The 19,321-nt window shown below is 45.9% G+C and overlaps 1 protein-coding gene across 5 annotated transcripts; it reads right to left on the bottom strand.

Moving 5' to 3' along the window:
• Positions 1 to 623: 623 nt before the first annotated feature.
• On the bottom strand, positions 624 to 17,620 carry tdrd12 (tudor domain containing 12). Of its 5 annotated transcripts, XM_076028687.1 has the most exons (37): positions 17,330 to 17,620; positions 17,150 to 17,259; positions 15,719 to 15,761; positions 15,037 to 15,201; positions 14,804 to 14,940; positions 14,472 to 14,591; positions 14,095 to 14,150; positions 13,909 to 13,994; positions 13,622 to 13,802; positions 13,006 to 13,058; positions 12,841 to 12,932; positions 12,615 to 12,680; positions 12,480 to 12,531; positions 12,254 to 12,327; positions 12,047 to 12,130; positions 11,877 to 11,970; positions 11,559 to 11,651; positions 11,262 to 11,447; positions 10,813 to 10,966; positions 9,847 to 9,974; positions 9,551 to 9,742; positions 9,209 to 9,337; positions 8,978 to 9,095; positions 8,743 to 8,882; positions 7,922 to 8,151; positions 7,270 to 7,351; positions 6,987 to 7,168; positions 6,268 to 6,475; positions 5,209 to 5,301; positions 4,952 to 5,100; positions 4,585 to 4,842; positions 3,192 to 3,253; positions 2,923 to 2,974; positions 2,728 to 2,841; positions 1,219 to 1,372; positions 1,077 to 1,137; positions 624 to 997 (listed from the first exon to the last, which is right to left on the bottom strand). In XM_076028687.1, exons 3-37 carry the CDS (start codon positions 15,740 to 15,742, stop codon positions 924 to 926), a joined length of 4,143 nt encoding a protein of 1,380 aa, XP_075884802.1. In that variant the 5' UTR covers positions 15,743 to 15,761; positions 17,150 to 17,259; positions 17,330 to 17,620; the 3' UTR covers positions 624 to 923. The 5 variants fall into 5 exon arrangements, with proteins under 5 accessions (XP_075884802.1, XP_075884803.1, XP_075884801.1 ...); XM_076028688.1 differs by having other exon boundaries at positions 17,150 to 17,620; XM_076028686.1 differs by lacking the exons at positions 17,150 to 17,259; positions 17,330 to 17,620 and adding an exon at positions 15,982 to 16,093.
• Positions 17,621 to 19,321: the final 1,701 nt, after the last annotated feature.

Below are 19,321 nucleotides of genomic sequence, written 5' to 3'. Positions count from 1 at the left end.
AATCAGAGCGAAGGGCTCTCGGAGGATAAGGTTCAATAAGTTCTTCAATGTAGGAAGAAGCATCATTTTGTTTCAATTGTAAGGTCCTAAGAGAATATTTTGGGTATCCTGATAATATCGAATTACAGTAATTTAAAAAGTAACAAACGTATGGATGATATTTTCTGCATCTTTGAAGGACAAGAAATGTCTCATTTTAGAAATATTTCTTAAATGGAAAAAAGCTGTCCTTGCTACATTCTGAATATGGGAGTTGAATGTATGCGCTAAAATATCACTTAAGCAGGTTTCTTGTTTAACTAACTGATGTGCTTCACCGACTTTGAATGACAAATATAACTGTGTATCGTCCAGTTAACAGCGGAAGCTGATGTTATGCCTTCTAATGATATCACCAAGAGGCAACATGTAAATTTTAAAGAGGAGCAGTCCAAGATCAGACCCCTAAGGGACTGCATGACTAACCCCCTTACCTTCTGATTAGTGATTATGAACATATACAAATTGAAATAAGACAGGTAAATAAGATATAAACCAATTTAAGGCTTGATCTTTAATGCCAATAACCATCCTCACACCAACAACATATTTGGCCACCAGGAAGACAGTCAAGTCAAGTCAGATTCTGGCTGTGCCAACAAGCTCAACTTTATTGAACAGAGAATTATATTTAAAAAATAAAATGAAAAAAAAAAAGCCACAACTTTAACTCCGACAACATTTATCATGTAATAACAATGGTCTTAAATGGTCAAACTTGTAAAACTTAAAGTAAAATAGCACAAAATTTAAGGCGGCCTTCTAAATAACGTGAAGTACATGAGGTTTTGGCTTACTAATAATTGAACAATAAAAATTCCCAAAGAAACAAAAGCTTAGACACAACCAGGAAGTATGAACCAGCAGTGGCTTCACGTCCCTCTTCAGTCACTCTCGCTGTCGCCCTCCGAGTCCTCGTACCAGTGACCCTCTCCTATATTCCCCTCAAACTTGCGTCCTGCCAAGCACAAGCACAGGAGCACTGCTGTCACCTCCACATCCACCCACTGTTTGTTTCCAGACGTTTGACCTCTTACCATCCAGGGTCCCGTCCTCGTCGTCTTCGAAACGATCCATGTCGTAACTGACGAAAATATTCTGAAAGGCATCGTTTTAATTTTTACTGGTCATGATCTGGAACAGACAGTACAATAAAGGCTGTTCTAACTGCAGGGGTACCTTGATCCTGACAAGCCTCTCCCAGCGTCCAGGCTCCTGTTTGACCAGTGTGAGCACAGGCTCGTTGGACTTCACCTCACAGCGGCAGAGCTCGGTGGCGACGCTGCCCTGCAGGTCCAGCTCAGCTCTGTAGGTCCGATCGCCCACTCGGCCGCTGAACGTCAGAGAGACAGAGAGTCAGATTCCCAAAAGCCTGGAGTGAAGCTGTTGTTTTCCGTAGTCCAAAAAAAACAAAAAACAAAACAACACCTGGAATTTACTCTGCCTAGATCAGGGTTGGGAAAACCTTTTGACTGGTGGGCCACAATGCGATCAAACATTTGAAAGGGCGGCCGGAGCAGGAGCTGATGGGTGGAGTGTTTTGGTGACCCACCTCATAGGAGAAAAAAATATATATATATCATGGGATATGTAGAAAACATGTATCAGCACGAGTCCAAACTGAGTACTCCACCCCTGTATCAGTACCGATACCTTATACTGGTATCGGTATTGGTGCAGCCCTTGAAATTACTCACAAAAATGGATGAAAAACAGCTATTTTATGACTTTATTACTAAGAACACAGTTTCATCAAGTTCAGCCAACCAGATTAAAAGCTTAACGGGCCGCATGTGGCACCCGGGCCATAGTTTGCCCACCCCTGGTGTACCATGTGGGTGCTTGTGAAAGCATAACGTTTCTGACAAGGCACAATTGAGAAGAGCTTCTCATACCAAACTAAAGCACTGTCGCCCTCTAGTGGTAGTCAGTGCAATCATCAAAACTGTGGTTACGAAGATATTAATGTAATGCCTACAATGCATTAAATGTGCCTCCATCCATCCATCCATTTATTTATTTTTTATCTATTCAGTTTCGTGTTTTTTTTCCCCATTCATTTCTTATTCAGTTTTGCAATATCTAAGATCAATTCTGGAGAAATTTTCGCCATGTGTACATGTTTGGTGGCATGGAAGCACACAACGGATCGATGGATGTTTGACCTACAACCTTATGGTTTATAAGCTAACAAAAAAAGGCAACGCAGCCACAGAAAGTGACAGACAACAGCCCCGCTCTCTCAGCCTGGATTAAGAAGTTCTCCACTGCTTCTGCCGGCACCACACCTGCTCCCACTCAGCCAATCAGCACACCTGTAGGCCCGACCCTGCAATCAGCCCCGGCATATGTTCACCAGCTCCACACTCCAGACCATGGATGAAGTGCATGCCGGACTGGCAATACGATGGCACGCTGATTTTCCAAGTGGCCACTCGAGGTTCTGCAGCAAAAAATCTCATGGGCCCAAAAAGCATTTTTCCCACAAAAATAAAAGCCTTTGAAACGGCTCACAACGACTATGACCTTAAATGGGATTCATAGCAAATCTTTCGATTGTAGAGTTTTCAATTATGGTCTTTTAGTCAGATTTCTTTCTCCATGCCTGTTCTGTTCTGTTTGCAGTTCGGAACTCCAGCCTGTCCTGACCCAAGTCTCGCATGCTTTGAACCTGTGATGCAGGCTCACCTGTAGACAACTCGGTCCGGATGGAACTCGCAGCTCTGGCAGGTTGGATTCATCAGCTTGACTGTGACGATCACGGCATCACGTGTCTGGTACCAGCGGATCTGAGGGTGGAAACTGGAAGAGAAAACATTTGGGATGATTCCTCAGTCATCGCCTTCGCCAGTCTGCTAAAGTTAATCAGAGATGATCTGCTACCCTTGAGTGGTGGCTGTGTGTATGTCAGCAGCATCCTGGTGATTGGACCCATCTGGTTTTAGGAAAACATGAGAATTCATGATCACATTGGACGACCAAAAATAAAAAGTTAATTTACTGGACCAAAAATTAGCGTGTTCACAAGGATTTTGCGGCTCTTTCATGTTAGAGTCTCTTGCTGTTTAAAAGCAGCAACAAAGTTTCACAAAGCTGAGTCACAGCAGGGCCAAGTGTTTGTGTCTGGACCTGTTGCCGGGCAGAATCTTTACCTTCCACACAGGGGCTGACATCTGCAGGGCTGCAACAGGCAGCAACTTCTCCATCATCATCTCTGCACAAATTAAGGATAAAAAAAGGCTTCCACTAAAATTCTCTGAGACAAAACTGAGTCGTCCCACATGTTGCTGTGGAGTTATGAGACCAAAAAGTCCAAAACACTGATAGAAAAAAAATTTGAAGAAATTTCTGATGTGGCTAAACCTTTTTTTATTTAAACATCACACAGTAGCTGGGTTTCCTTTACCCACAGAATTGCGCTAAACGTCAACATTGCAATAAAAAACTGGTAATGGAAACACCTAAATTTTGAAAAACCTCTCAAATATGACTAAAAGGTTTTGACGCTCTCATCAGGTGGTTTTTCAGACGTATCGATATAGAGGTATATCACAAAAGTATCGTGAGAACAATTTTTTTGCATTTCCGTGTCACTGGACGTGACGTACGGTGGTCACATGACCAGTTCACTTCACGTGAAAATGGAGATGGAATATTTTTTTTTTAGTAATCAAAGAGAAAAATGAAACAACCACTCTTGACAGCAAACAAACTTAAACAAACAAAAGCAAACTTAATTCTCGTAAATCTTGCAGGAGGAGATTTTCTGGCTTATGCGCTTCACACCATTCAATAAACACCTGCAAATCGCAATTGTACTTTGTCGAAATTTTAGGACATATCGCTTTTAATTTATGTTATGCCCCGGCTTAGGGGGAACTAGGACATAACATAATGGCTCCCCCCCTTCTCCCAGCTCTCAAATTAGACCATGTGCTTCGTCCACAGGATGGATATTATTGAATATCACCATCATAGCATTGGCGTCAGGGAGGGCATGGCCAAAACAACAAACAAAATGGCTCTGTTAGAGATCTTGCCTATGAAGAAAACAACAATCAAATAAATGACAGTCAAAACTAACCTCCTTAACTGAAACACAGGAGAAAAAGGTCACAACAAAAATGGCTTCCCTCCCCTACGGGCTAAGTGTACTCGAAAAGAACTGAAGACTGAGTGGCCTAACAAATAATGCTGGGTTTGCTGCTGCTGCTGCTGCTGCTGCTGCACATGGCCTCTGGTTGGGAGCTGGGGGAAGAAAAAAAAAGAGGGCGAGGTGTTGAGGTCCTCCTCCTTAAATAGTGGCACCAGCCAATCATCCTTCAGCACCTGCAAACAAGTCAACAAAGGGAACACAGGATCGACTGCGCCATCTAGTGCCCAAGAGGACACATAGCAGACAGGAAAAGAACAAACAACAATGTAAACCCAAAACTATACAATATATATATGTATGCATTTACATAGCACTTTGCAAAAAAAAAAAACTGCAATGGAAACGCATCTAGTGTCTGTTCCATCCTCCCAGTCAGTGTAAAAACAAACCTGGTGTTCTGCTCAAGTGACTCCAGACCAGGAGGTTGGAGAGAAGTCGGGGGTCCCTCACCACAGCCAGGAGGCCCGGGGGGGTTCACTGCTGCTTTCAGTTCCAGCTGTGGCATGGCTGGCACCAGGACCACAGAGGACCTTGGTCCAGGCGGTTCCCCAGGCAGAGACACCTCGGCAGCTCTGAGGGCTCCGGTCAGAACCTCCTCCTCGGCCCTGATCCTGAGCTCCAGGGCCGAGGCGCACTCATCGTCGGACCTGCAGGGCGGCAAACTGCTCGTTGTGCTGCTGCATCGCGCTGAGTGCTGCACAGTTCCCACACAATTCTGCAGCCATTGCTCCCTCAATACACAAATGGTTCCCCTACCTGGATACATGGCCGGCCTTTTGGCAGAGCACCATCAGCAGGTCCAGGTGCTCGGGGTTGACGGTGGCCAAGCCCGTGTGCAGGATCAGGGACTGCACGTTGTACTCGTTGATGGCCGTTTTAGTGCCGGGAACCTGAGACCTTCGAACCTGGAGGGGGAAATAGTTTCAAACAATCCAGACAGGAAAAAAAAAACAAGAAAAAACAATTCACTCCAGGCGTGCCGTCCACAGGCAGAGGGCAGGCTGAGAACCTACCATACTATGAACAAACAGTGTTTTTCCAAGGCTGAACGCAACCTCGGCCTGGTGCGGCTCACAGCACATCTTCTGGCGGATGGCTCGGGTCACCTAAAGTTAAAAAAACCACAACAACTGAAACCCATGTGCACATACATATATATCTATAAACAATAAATATCACATTTTTATCAAGTCAGACATGTGAAACCTGAATAAAAATGTCAGTGACATTTCAAATGAACAATTAAAGGCTTTCCAGCACCTGCAAGTTGACTTTTTCACTTGAGTCGGACGACATTCAGCTCTCGATCTCAGTGTGGGATGCTGGCTACCTTGCTATTTTTTGCCTTGCAGGAGGATCAGGTCATGTTTTTGATCGTGTAACAGAGGAATGTTCTGCCCAAAGATCCCATTTCAGCCTGTGAGATACCCACAGGGAGAGCGCCACCAACTGGAGGGGATTTCCTTCTTCTACCGCCACTAGCTGCGTTTCCATTACCCCTGAATTACGCAAAACCCAAATATTGCAATAAAAAACTGGTCATCGAAACGCTCTCGAATATCACTAAAAGGTTTTTGACGCTCTCATGTGGTAGTTTTTCCAGACGTATCGATATAGAGGTATATCGCAAAAGTGTCATGGAAACACTTTTTTCGCATTTACACGTCACCGGACGCGACGTACAGGGTCACGTGACCAGTTCACTTCAAGTGAAATGGCGCGTTATGTTGGGATGGAATATGAAAGTAATCAAAGAGAAAAATAAAATAATCATTCTTGACAGCAAACAACATTGAAATGGAGATTTATAGCAAAATGTTTTGTACCTCCATGCTACTTAAGGATATTACGAGAATTACGGTTTCCTGCACTTCACACCATTCAACGGAAACACCTGCAAACTGAAGTCGAAATTTTAGAAATATCGCTTTTATTTTGCGAAACACTCTAATGGAAACGCTACAGACAAAGCTTTTTAAGTGCGTTCACGTCCCTAATTTTCACATGTTTGACGTGATAAAAGGTCCAACGGCCGCTACGAGGGGCCTCTGGGCTCTGCTGGGGTGGGGGACCTTGGGGTGCCACTCGGTCTCGCCGTCGGCCGGTTTCACCCTGCAGACGACGATCTCTACCGCCTGGCCAGGCAGAGAGTGGAACTGCTCTGGCAGCACCAGCAGCTGGTAGGATTTGACCTCCCTCTCGTTTCCCACGTCGATGAAGCGGACGCGGACGGTGCGGAAGAGCTTCTCCTCTCTGTCTGAGACCGACAAGACCTTCACCCTGGAGGAGGACAAAGTTTAAAAACTGATGGAGTCGGCAGCTGAAAGACCTTCACACAACACAGTTAGTGATTGTAGAGTGATTCTTCCCAGAGTGTCTTAATTGTTTGAACCACTGCGTATGTATGTATGTTTTACATTGTTTCATTTCTATTTTTAAATCACTCCACAGGTTTAAACCTTTCACTGTTATACTTCTTTGGTTTACATTAGTCCATTCAATTGCCGCCCATTTAGCAATTGCTCTAGTTTCTTCTTGGATGTACTTTCATCCACAGGTCTGTGGCAACTCCCAGGGACGTTAACTGCACCTGGATGTTTAGCGTGTTTAGCAGGTGGTCGCTGAAAGCGTTACCGCCGAGTGAACTGCACGATGTAAATGCAGCTAACGTTAGCAGGGAGCAGTGTCGAAACATAGCACAACTGCGATAAAATGCGATTAAAAAAATTAACTCTTTGATTAACTCCTAAATGCTGGCACTCGGCCCCAGGTGTCGTCAGCAGCTTCTCACCTGTGCACTTCCTCCTCCAGCAACACGGCGTACAGACGGCCCTCCACAAGCTCCTTGGCCACCGGCTTGTTGTCGCTGTAGAAGGCCGTCATCTCGGCCACCATCTCCCGGAAGGCCGCGTCATCCTGCCGGACGATGCGGCCGCAGAACACCGAGGCCGTCTTGACGTGGAGAGGCAACACCTGAGGGACACAGCGGATGGAGGAGGTGGGGGGGGGCTGTCATGCAGCTCTGGGCTGCGGAGACGCAGATGCTGCCGGAGATGTGACGTGAGGGCGCTCACCTCTACGGGTCCTGAAGCAGGAAGCTCCGACTGGTCGAGGTGGGGAAGGAAGACGTGGCGGTTGGGACACACAGCGTCGTCTCTGCAAAGACAACAAAACTGTCGCAATAAAGGCTGGAGTGTCTTCATTGGCCTGAATTTTCTGCATGACTGCGCTAATGCTATTAAGCGGCGCCTCATCCATGATGAGGCGCCGTTGTGCACGTGTTGTGCAGCACCGTTGTCCTATGTGCGTCACTGAAACAGTGAGTCCTACCATTCTCTATTTGTCATTGATTTGCACTGTTTGCCAACTGCCGTTGGTCTGCCGCTGATATAGTAAATTAGGTAACTTGGGCTTGATTGGGATTGACCACCTGTGTCGTGTTAGTAGGTGGGGCCTTTTACCTTTCACAGTTACTGCGGTCTGTCGTTGGATAACTGATGACCTTGACTGATCACTATGTGATGGTGTGGAGTTATTATTTGTGTTTATTGGTTATTGTGCAGTTTGTAGGAGGTTAAATGATTGTTCACTACATTTGCACCAGTGCTCTCTAACCCGCATTCAACCTTTCATCACTGTGTCCCGACCGACGGAACAGCCACGCTAAATTAGAAAATAATTTCCTAGGAAACAGTAGGATCTACAGTGAAAGATCTCAGCAAAGACCTGCAAACTCCGAAGCTCTTCAGGTAGCCGCAGAACGGCTGGTACAGCTTCTGCTCCTCTCGGGCCACCAGCACGCCCTGGACGAAGGAGAGCAGCTCGGGGGGCAGCCATACGTGAGCTCGCGTCAAGAAGCGCAGGATCTCGACACCGTGCCGCGCGTTCTTCTCAGAGATGAGCAGCAGCGACCTGCAGGGAGGCGGAGCGCCGTCTGCCTCGGCCTGAGGGGAAGCCTGCAGGGGAGGAAACGCATATCAGCACCTGCAGCATCCATACAACACTACAGGCAGAGCTGGGGGGGGGGGGGGGGGGTGATTCCTGTAAGAATCTCAATTGTTATTTTCAAGGACTCTGTATCAGTTCATCAACTTTGAAAATTCAAAGCACTCATTTGTGTTATTTGGGTAAAATTTCATTTTTGTAACTTTTGGTTGTAATTCAGAATTTTTCAAATAAAAGTGGGAGCTCGCTTCAGGTTTTATTCCGTGCAATTTTATGAACACAACATTATTTCTTGTACATCCTGACCATGAATAAATGCTAAACCTTTTGTCTTCAGTTTAGCAGCAGTAAATGTTTTGTTGAAATCATTGGAATCAGCCGATCAGCAGATTTTAAATGTAAAAATCAGGTGTTAAACAAACTGTTAGGATTTGATGCTGTAATTTGCCTCATAATTATTTTCATTATTATTATCATTACTAGACAGAATCGAATCGAATTGTGGGATAACCCAAAGATTCATATCCTTAACTGTTTTTTAAAATACATTTTAAAAATGCTGCAGCTCCAACTGAGCTGCAGCAGGGCAGCCGAGCTCCTACCCGTCTGGAGAGGTCTCTGAAGTTGTCGGCCATGCAGAGGAGGCGTCTGCCAAACACCCTGAGGGAGGCGGGGAAGCTGTAGTGGACGACACAGGTGGCGTCTCTGATTCCCAGAGACTTCAGACACTCGCTGGAGGTCACTGGAAGGCGCCAGAGGGAAGAAGAAAAAAATCGAGATCAAGACGACGGTGCTCTCCAAAAAACACACAGCCTCTTGTGTCTCAGCGTTTTTTACCCAGAAAGACGTGAGTGCCGGGGCCCACGTCTCTCCTCCACTGCTGCATGACGTGGTCAAACTCGTGAGTTGAGCCCTCGTGCGCCATCAGGCAGAACGCCGACTTGCTTCTGACAGCCTGGAGGAGCAGAGAAGAAGATGGCGAATGAAGTGTGAAGAATGTGAAGAAATCACTCTGAACTCGAAGTGCGTTTGAGTTTTTGGTGAACCCTCGAGTCGAGGCCGAGCTACCTGGAACACATGCTCCACCTCCTGGGCAGAACCGGTAATGATCACAGTCTTCTGGCCAACGTCGGGTTTTAAATCCAAGGTTCCCAGCAGCACCGAGACCTTGCTGCTCTCCAGAGCCATGAGGACGACCTGCGGAGGAAAGCACCCCCTTCAGTCCAGCCGAGGAATATCACACACGTGGAATCCTTGAGCGTTTTCAATCTTGTGAAGTGTTTCAACTGTTTGGGCTCCTAGCGAAAAGCTAATCCCGTTTTTTTTTCCTTAGTTTCAAAATTTCCTGCAAACCAAAACAAACAGCAAAATAAATACAATTTATTAAAAAAAAAATGAATTCCACATTACCTGCTGCACATTTCCGTACAGCGCGCTTTCCTCTGGAACGGCGACGACGATGCAGGGGTACGGCATGTGAACGGCGACCAGCTGGTCCATGTGACTGTTCCACCGCTTGGCCACGGCGACAAGCTGCTGAGGGCAGCGGCTCCTCCCCGGGCTGGAGATCACCTTCTGGAAGTGCTGCAGGATGGTGGCCATCTGGCAGCAGCAACAGTGGCTTTGTCAGGAAAATGCTTGAGAACTTGACAACAGGCTGCAGAATATTTTCAAATGGACCCAAAAATCGCTGCCGCTGCCGTCACCTGCTCCGGCGCCAGAGTGAAGAGTCTGTCGGCCTCGTCCAGGACCAGGTGGTAGAGGCGGACGAACAGGAAGCAGCAGCAGGAGAGCAGACGCGCCAGAGCGAAGGGCGTGGTCACCAGCAGCAGGCCTGGAGAGGGTGAGAGCAGCTGCGTTCAGCACAGCTGGACAGCTGCAGTGGGAGATGCAGCTCACTGTACATGTAAAACACCTCTGAAGGCTGAAGTGCCTGTACTCTTGTTGAATTATTTGAAATACTTTAAGTGAATTAAAAATGAGCTATCTGGCCACTGGGGATCAGTGCAGCTCATTTTTGCCGTCTTCCCCTTGAACTTTTCCTGCTTTTGAGAGCAGCAGAGAGATTTATTACTGATGACTAAATGTCTAAACACAGGTGCATGACAAAAATGCAGCAGCCTCCTGTTGAAGTTGAAGTTTCTTCTTCTACTTCTTCTTCTTTTCTTCTATTTCCTTATGTTCCCATATTTTGGCTACGTACGTTTTTCTGACTGTGATTCATTAGCCAGTACCTTCAATTAGAACTTAATGTATCCAGTCATGACAGCTTAGTATTTACTAAACATATTCTTCGCACTTTGTATTATGTATATGTATTTTGATGCCGCTTCCACTGATTGTATTTTGATATTGTTGATCTTAAATATTCAAGTTCTCTATACTGTGTGGGAATTTAAGACGGCTTCCTCTGTGGCTTGAAAAAGGTCCAGTACCGAAACAATGCAATAAATTCTGCAAGGTGGCCATGTGTGCGGGAACTCCTTTTTGTTTAGCTTCTGAATGTAAAAGTTTATTTTTAGGTCTTTTTATTAGGTGTTGAAAGTCAGCTGTTGCTGAATTGATCAAGTCTCTTTAAACTGAAAAAAAAAACCTCAGATGGGTCGATCCAAATTCTCTCACCACGATTCAATATTCAGGTTTCCCAGAAGCAAACACGGGCTCCGACTCACAGTTCTTGGGGATCTTGAAGTTCTTGGCCTCGTCCTTGCCGACGCCCAGCAGCACGGTGGCGGGGTGAAGGGTCGCAGCCGCCTTGATCTCCTCCAGCAGCTCGTACACCAGCTGCACCCTCTCCCAGCCGGGGCACAGCAGCACTGCGAGGGGCTGCACACCAGCACAGCAGGAAGAGCAGGAGGCGGATGAGGAGGAAGTAGAGGAGGAAGAGCAGGATGAGGAAGAGGAAGGTATGAAGTAGGAGGAAGGTATGGAGGAGGAGGAAGAAGAGCAGGAGGAGGAGGAGGTAGGTATGTAGGAGGAGGAGAAGGGGGAGGAGGTGCAGGAAGAGGAGGGCATGAAGTAGGAGGGAGAGGAAGAGAAGCAGGAGGAGGAAGAGGAAGAGGAAGGTATGGAGGAGGAGGAAGAGGAGAAGCAGCAGCAGGTCGCCGCCGACTGCACTCACCCCGGTCTTGGAGGTGTGGGGGGCATGGACGGAGCTCAGCAGGAGGTGGGTGAGCAGCGGCAGCAGGAAGCTGAGCGGCCGCTCGGCGTCGCGCGAGACGACCACCGTGTTGCACCCTCGGGCGATGGAGGGCCAGCTGGAGCGGTCGGAGGGGGAGGGGCCGTCGTAGCCCTTCCGCCGACACACCTGTCACAAAGGGAAAACCGGCAGGCGTGAACATGTGGGAGGGGGAGAGAGACAGAGAGAGAGAGAGAGAGAGAGAGAGAGAGAGTGGGCGGTCGACAAACTGGCACTTACAGTGAGCAGAGTGTCCAGCAGGGGGGCGTCGGCCAGGTAGCTGCAGGGCTCCACAGGGAGGGCTGAGTGCACCAGCAACCCACTGGGACTGACCTGGAGAGCGAGAAAGCGAGAGAGCGAGAGAGAGAGAGAGAGTAGCAAACTTAGGCTTCTACTTAAACTCCTAGAAATTTAATGAAGTGTTTTTGTTTGACAGTTTGTGAATTACACACACAATACGAGGAGTGTCCCATTCTACCATTCTACTACTTGTAGGCTCACACGATTTGTTGTATTTATGGGAACTTGGCAGGTCAGTATCTTGGCGTTGGCTCTCACCTTCTCGCCCTCTGGACTCGCTGCCGCCGCCGCTTCTTCCTCCTCGGCGTTGTCTTCCCAGTGCAGAGCTTTCGGGTTGAGCCACTCCAACAGGCTGTGCAGAAAAAAACACCGTCAGAGCTCCGTTCAAAGCAAACCCAGAGTCACTCACCTCTGGTGAAGCAGCTCACCGCGAACACAGCAGTTCCTCCTCGTTCCTGGGTGTCATCTCCACCTGCCTGTTTGCAGCTTCAGCACTGGGTGCAGAGACGAGCCTGAGTAATGTTGACAGTTCATCGTTAAACGTTTCAATAATGAATTTATTATTTTTGAATTTCAACGTCTCCAAACCACATCTGAGAAAACAGGCTGTTTGTTTCAAGTGTTTGGCTTCTTACCCTTCCAGCTGTTTCCTGGTGCTAAAAGCTGAAGTCATTTCCTCAGGTTGGCAGTGTTCATCATTTGGAATTACCTGTAGGAAAAAATAATATCTAATATAATCATTAGTACTAGTAGTAGCAGCAGCAGCAGTAGTAGCAGTAGTCTTAGTCACTGAACACTGTAAATTCTGTATTCTGAATATAAAAGAAGAGCAGATCGATGCCATTCTCCTCATGTACTTACAGACAGCGCCCCCTGTTGGTAACTGCTGTGGTAGCTCTGACTTTTTGGGAGCCTGCAGCACATGGGATCCCCTCAGGTTGACAAAGACGTAAAAGAAAATCACTGGAGGGAGTCTGAGATTGTTTGGACTCTCACCTTTGCAGGGCTGAGTGTTTCGAAAGAGAGGCGGCCAGGAAGGAGTCCGTCTTCTCCACACAGTCACTGAACATCAGAACGTGGAGGGTGAAATCATAGAATAGAGAAGAATACAATAAAAGAGAATGCGCTTTATTGTTTCAATAATAAATAAATGAATGTATTGGGGGGAATCACATTGTCTCATTGTTCCATATGGGAAGTGCTGAGTGTCACAGTCTCTTACCTCCGGCTGGAAGAAGAAGCCAGGCTCTTCTCTGATTGGCGGTCTGGAGACGTCTGGCCTTCCTCCGAGCCCTCCAGCTCAGGGTTGGAGCTCTGGAGAAGCAGGGAGGTCAAAGGTCAAAGGCTGTATTTTGCAAATATAATCAAGATTATGGCGACTGCCAACCTGAGATGAGATGGAGCGTGTCAGCAAATCCGCTGCTCCAACCACGGTCAAATCTTGTGATATTACAGAGGGTTAGAAGAGGACTGTTTACCCACTGATAACAATACTAAGGGCCAGATCAACAAAGCGATGGCCCAGCTTTTGCGCCAGAAAATCCGTGTAAATGGCACCAAAAACAGTGCATCTTGTCCACAGCTTAACCCCAGACAGGTGTGTGTACTGTGCGCAGGGCTGCGGGGATGTTTGGAGAGACGTGTGCGACTGTCTCTTTCTTGGCGTGAGTTCTGAAGAAGGCCAATGTGCATGTTCTTTGACAACAAAATAAATAAAATATTACGTGAGAAATTCAACTTCTGGTGATTGAAGTGTGCATGTTATAATGTCTGACGATCTAGCACTTGGTCAGGTTAGTAGAGCGCAATTTGCAATTCTGACTGCCTCATTTCATATCATGTCATTAGCGCAAAAACCTTTGTGGATACGATGCAAAGGTGGCAGATATTATGGCCACAATTTACCGCTGTGCTTCATTCTTTGTGGATCTGGCCCAAAAAAGAGAGAATGTGTGTGTGTGTGTGTGTGTTTGTGTGTGTGTATGTGTGTGGTGCGTGCTGACCAGGTGGCCAATTTATTTTGTCTATCTTTTTCTTCTTGACGGTCTTGCCGGCTGTCTGCATGAGGACGCTGTGGGACAACATGATGGGCGTTTGCTCCGCCTCATCCAGCCACTTCCCGTCAACTGACTGGCTGTGGTAATGGGCAAACTTCTTCGCCACGAGATCATCGTTGACACAAATCTGAAAAAAACAACCCAGAGACTGTTTATCATCCTCCAGTTGTTTTTTATTTTGAATTTCCCAGCCTGACCTATTCCAACCAGTCTATCTCTGAGTGTTTCCTCACCTTGATGCTCCCGACAGTAACATACAGCATGATGGAAGTGGATTCTGGGCCGGACTCGTGCTCTACAGCCTCCATCTGAGTCGACACTAAGTGATAAAAGAGAAGAGAAAAGAGAGACAGAGAGAGAAACAGTGTGTGAGAGAGAGAACGAGTGTATGTTGGTGTGTGCACGACATGATGCCTCACCTTGCAGCAGGTTGTGCAGATAAAGGCATGCAGAGCTGTCCCACTTGATGGATGGACTGGGAAGGACAGGAATGAGATGAGGAGGAGAAGTTGGAGGAGGAGGAACAGCAAAGAGCAAAAGGAGGAGGAAAGCAACCGGGAGGAGGAAGAGGAGTAGGTACAAGGGGGGACATGGAGGAGCAGGAGGAGGAGGAAGAGCAGGAGAAGAGGAGAAGAACAAAGAGGTGGAAGAGGAGAAGGAGGAGGAGGAAAATAAGGAGAAGTTCACAATAGGTCAACAATGTGCTTCAAAGCTTTATGCTATTTCCAATCTAAGACATAATATTAAAAAGCCTCATGCGGACAGAATGAGTGTGTACATGGTGCTGCCGCCTTACATGAGCTTGGCCGGCTCCTCACACAGAGGCACTCGTAGGGTTGTTGGTTTGATTCGGGCCAGGTGGAACTTTCTCACCCAGAAAGGCAGCTGGAGGAAGTTCTTTTGGATCACTCGGATGCTTTCAAGATAAAGATGAATAACTGAGGGTGGAACAAACTTAAGGCCTTTTTTTATTTTTTTATTTATGGTTAATTTAAAAACCATCACAATTTAAAAATGGTGATGGTGATTTAGTCCCTGCAAGTGTGTGGCAACAAGACAAGAGCGGTGTGATCCCACTTTTGCAGAAAACAACAAAGCCAACAGCAAACAGAAAAATGGAGTACTTACTTGTCTGAGTAGACAAAGACCCGCTCCCCATGGTCCACCAGGAAGCAGTGAGCTCTGTAGGACTCCGAGTCCATGCTGACGGTCTCTACCTGAGCTCGGCACCAAGAACTCTTGTCTGCACAATACACCGCATACACCTGTAGGGCAAATGCGACAACACACACATCAAATCCATCCCAACTGGCTGAAGAACGTTGCCCATGCAGGAGCAGCGTGTGTGTTCGCCGTCTCACCTCCCCCTGTTCCAGCTTCGCCGGCTTCAGTTTGCTCTGGTCACGTGTGAAGTCATGGTAGAAGAGGTTCATCTGGGTTGTCAGAATACTGTACTGTCTGCTCGTCTCTCCATCGTCATCAGGACCGCAAGAAGCACGACCCCAGATGCAGGATGGACTCTCAGCCTGCAGGAGTCATAGGTTTTCAATTCTTTTCTGTTTTGAGTTGGAGTTCCACCAACAAGTTCCAGTTGAAAGGGGGTGTGTCTAACATGTACAGAGTAACAATGTGAGTGAAGTTACTGCGTCATGACCAGGGAACGTAACACTTTACTACTAAGTTTTTTGTGTTAATAATTTAACATCAGGGCTGAAATAGACGCGGTGAAGCAAAAATGCATTGTGAAACGTTGGATGTCCCGGAAGCGCAACTAATATCGTATTTAATCGTATTAGAGTGATTATAATGGTGTGACGCTTCCTGAGAGAGCCTGTAAATCATATTAAATCCAGATAACTACCATATTCGAACAAATGTTGGCTGGTATTTTAAATAGACATAATCTTGACAAAACAGAAAGAAAACTGCCTGACAATAACATTTTACGGCGAAACTTCACGTGTTCCACTAATTTATGTTAGCTAGCTAGCTCGCTGAACAGCTAATGGTCTAACTATGCGACAAAACAGCTTGCTTACTTACTTTCAAAATCAATGTTGTCGACATTGTGGATGTTTTTCAAGCACTGGGGGGATAGAACAATTACGGCGTTTACTCGTGACGACGACGACTGAAAAGTGACACAGGTCAGGTTGACTGACAGCCGATTAGCGTCAGTTAGCGGCTGTGAGCTAACGGCAGCTCTGGGTCTCTTCTAGTACAACACAGCATTAGAATTAGAATTAGAATTAGATACGCATTAGAATGTGTGGATTAGGATTCGTGATAAATCTGGGGTTGTCTACCTAGCCCAATCTCTGGAGCGCCTGCCTCATCATTTGGCTAACTAGGAAGCTAGCAAGGTCAGCGAAATGGCGCCGCCCCTGCCACACCCAGCGAGTTCAAGTGATTCGGGGAGACTCTAATCAACCAATAGGTGACGACTGTACATGTTAATTCAGGACAGTCCCATTTCTTTTGATACATTTTTAACATAAAATTTCTTTCTTTTTTTTTTTTTTTACATCCATCCAACTTGTATGGTTGCCAACTATGGTGATGGTTGAAGAAATGGCTGTCTGAGATGGTCAGGTACAACTGTCATGCCCACAAGTGAATGCTTGTTTGTTTGCCAGAATCTGATTTCCGACAGTCTACAGATTTATAATATACAGATACACACAACTGTATATCTGAAATTATTGCTAAGGAGTGGGTCTGTTATGGCCTGGCTCAAAGGCAACAACTAACCCCATTGACCCCAGGGGCCCTAACACAAAGTGACTAAACATTTGTTGTTACATCTTTATCACAGTTGTGGGCAAAAGACGAGTCATTTATCAAGCATGACAGAGATAATTGTTTGCCGTGTTTCTTTTTGTTCGGTATGTCTGATGCCTTTGTTTAGTCTTGGGAAATAAGGGCGTTATTATGGGTGTGGGTTTTGAATGGAAATCTGATTCTGGTAGAAAATCACTCAGACCACTGCCAAAAAAAACAACAACTGTTGAATACAATCATTGACACTAAGTCAAGGAACAACGCTTAGTAGTGGGCCAATTGAGGGGAAAAAATAATAACTGTTCATGTTGGCCAACAAAAACTTCAAAATTTAAGATTTCTAAACAGACATGATTGTGAAAGGGACGGCACTTCTAGGTGATAGTTGTCTTTTTTTTATCTGCATAGTTAAAAATTTTTATTAAAAGATTATTTAAACAATTCTTCAATCAACAAAGAAATGTCATTTAAAATGGTCTTCAAAAAAAACTTGCCGAAGAAGAAACAATGTATGATTCATGAGGAGACAAGCAAGAGCTCTGATCCTTTGGTAGGAGAGAAAAAAACAGTTATTAGTGATCCTGCACAGAATCAGAGGAGGCACTGGATTTATAACGAGGCAGTTTTCAGTACTTCAAAGAAACGAAGAGCTCGTCAGGATTATCAGCATCAAACGTCTCAACACATCATCACCTTCTTCCAGGGTGCCGCAGCTCTCTTGGGAGCTCTGATCCCTCCAATGACTGGGCTTCTTCTTTGGTTCTAACAAAGTTGCGGCTCGTCAGGGAAACTTGAGCTTGATTCTGTGAGGACATTACATAACAGTTTCCCGGAGGAGGGGGTAGGAGAGGTTGAATCAGGGAGTTAGCTCACAAGTTTGACTGGATCAAACTTCTTCCTCAGTCCCGAGTCGTTTTTATGGCGTTTATCCACTGGTGAGCCTGAATCAGCAGCTTTGTGTCTGCTTCTGTCAGGCAGCTAAGCTTCTGCAACCTCCCCAAAAAAATCTCTCCCTCTCTCTCACACATGCACAGGCACAGTTAGGAGGATTCAGAAACATAAATCCTCCTCATCGTATGCAACTAGAGCGTGTGCTTGTCAGTTTGTATACGCTTCAAAAAGCAAAAACAAACAAACAAAACAAATTACGTCTCTGACACAAATGACAAAAACGAACACGTTTGCCTCATTTGGTTTTCCGCATCCTTCCTGCAGGCCTCTGCGCAAAGAGGTAATTTACAACATCAAAATCTGAGTAAGATGAATGGATTGAATATGCGACGTAGCATAATACAGAGACACCCGTGCATATTAAGTTTGTGAGTCACCGTCTACATCCTTGCTCAGCATTCTGGGCCCAGTGGTCTACACTACATAGAAATCACAGCAGGTGCTGCTGGCTTAATATCTCAGGACTCATGTAAAAGAGACAGATACACACACAAAATCACACCCTGGTGCAGAACAAGAGGGCAGATCTGAAACCTCTCCTGTCAGCGTGTGGAGGCCCCCACTCCTCATTACCCATCACATCCTGTTACCCTTTCTAATGCAAAATTGTTACATAAACACGCAAAGCATGACTAATCGTCTAATCGTCAGCAGCCACTCAAGTAGCTGACAGGCTCAGTAGTACATGAGAGCAGCGTTGATCATTAGTGCGCTAACCTGCACATAAGCATAAGGATGACAGTGCTGTGCAACATGAAGTGTACCACATTTCATTAAAAAAAACAGTCCTTTTTTGTTATGTGAGTAAAAGTAAGTATATTATAATTTGTTGCGAAAACGGCAGTTGGTTTTGCTGGTGGATGCCTTACATAAAGAAGAAGCAGGCATGAAACTACAAGTGCAATCACTTCAATTGGTGAGCATGAGAATCAGGCCAAACCCGCACATGAAAAATGACAAAATGTTTTTTTTGTACATCAATTTAAACAGTGACAAAATTGACCAGTGCAGTGCAGTTGGCTTTGCAGTGCATCTTTGCAATAATTTTACATCTGATAGCTACAGATAAGAAATTGACTCTTTCAAGGGCCAACACAGTCAAAATCCTCTGAAAAGGTTCTACAGAAGCTTTAGGACAAGGAGGTGTTTGTGTGGAGTGTACATTTAAATCAGTGACTCATCAATATCTGGACGGTTGGACTCCTGCTGTGCTGATATTGAATATGTGCCAAAGTCCAAAATGTAAGCTAATCAAATAACCACAGTCTAAAGATTCACCTGACAAATGGCTTTTTTTTTTATGCCTGAACTTGAACTGAATGACCTGCAGTTACCTGAGCGCTGAGCCTGCACAGAGACGGAGTGTTTACCATCGGAGACGTGCATGAAGCCACTCCTCGGTGTGTGTCATAGGGGTTTAAGTTGATTTATACCACGATCGTGGGACATTAATACTTTCATCCCTGCACAGTAATATGGTGTGTTAGACAGACTCTGAGAATTATTCCATCCCCGTCCGTCTGATTCTCTCAGGTTTAATGTGGAGAAGGAAATTGGAAGATGCTGCTTGGGCTGCTTCGGACTCATAAAGGCCATAATTTCTCCAAAATATTTGATTGGTTTTCAGGCAGGTGAAACACTTAACAAGACTAATGGTTTCATCCATAAGCAATCTGGTTGTTGTCGTCAGTTCAGCTCCTGAAAAATGTCTCCCTCAAAAGACCGTTTGTAAGCAAGCATATGTCTGATGTATTTTTGTGTTTGTTTGTGTTTCACCATTAGCTATTAAAACATGTAACTCTTGGCATATGGGAGCTAAAGACATGCATCCAAATATGTGTGGCCGGCGGGGCGGACGGAAGCCGAGAGGGACGAGCGAGACGTGCAGAACTATTCCAGCTCCAACAGACTGGT

Source organism: Nelusetta ayraudi, unplaced genomic scaffold (genome assembly GCF_046127955.1).
Source record: "Nelusetta ayraudi isolate G7.1 ecotype Tasmania unplaced genomic scaffold, CSIRO-AGI_Nayr_v1 ptg000026l, whole genome shotgun sequence".
In the NCBI taxonomy this organism is placed as follows: Eukaryota; Metazoa; Chordata; class Actinopteri; order Tetraodontiformes; family Monacanthidae; genus Nelusetta; species Nelusetta ayraudi.
Note: the sequence above shows the minus strand (reverse complement) of the source record. Positions and strands in the feature narration are given on the sequence as shown.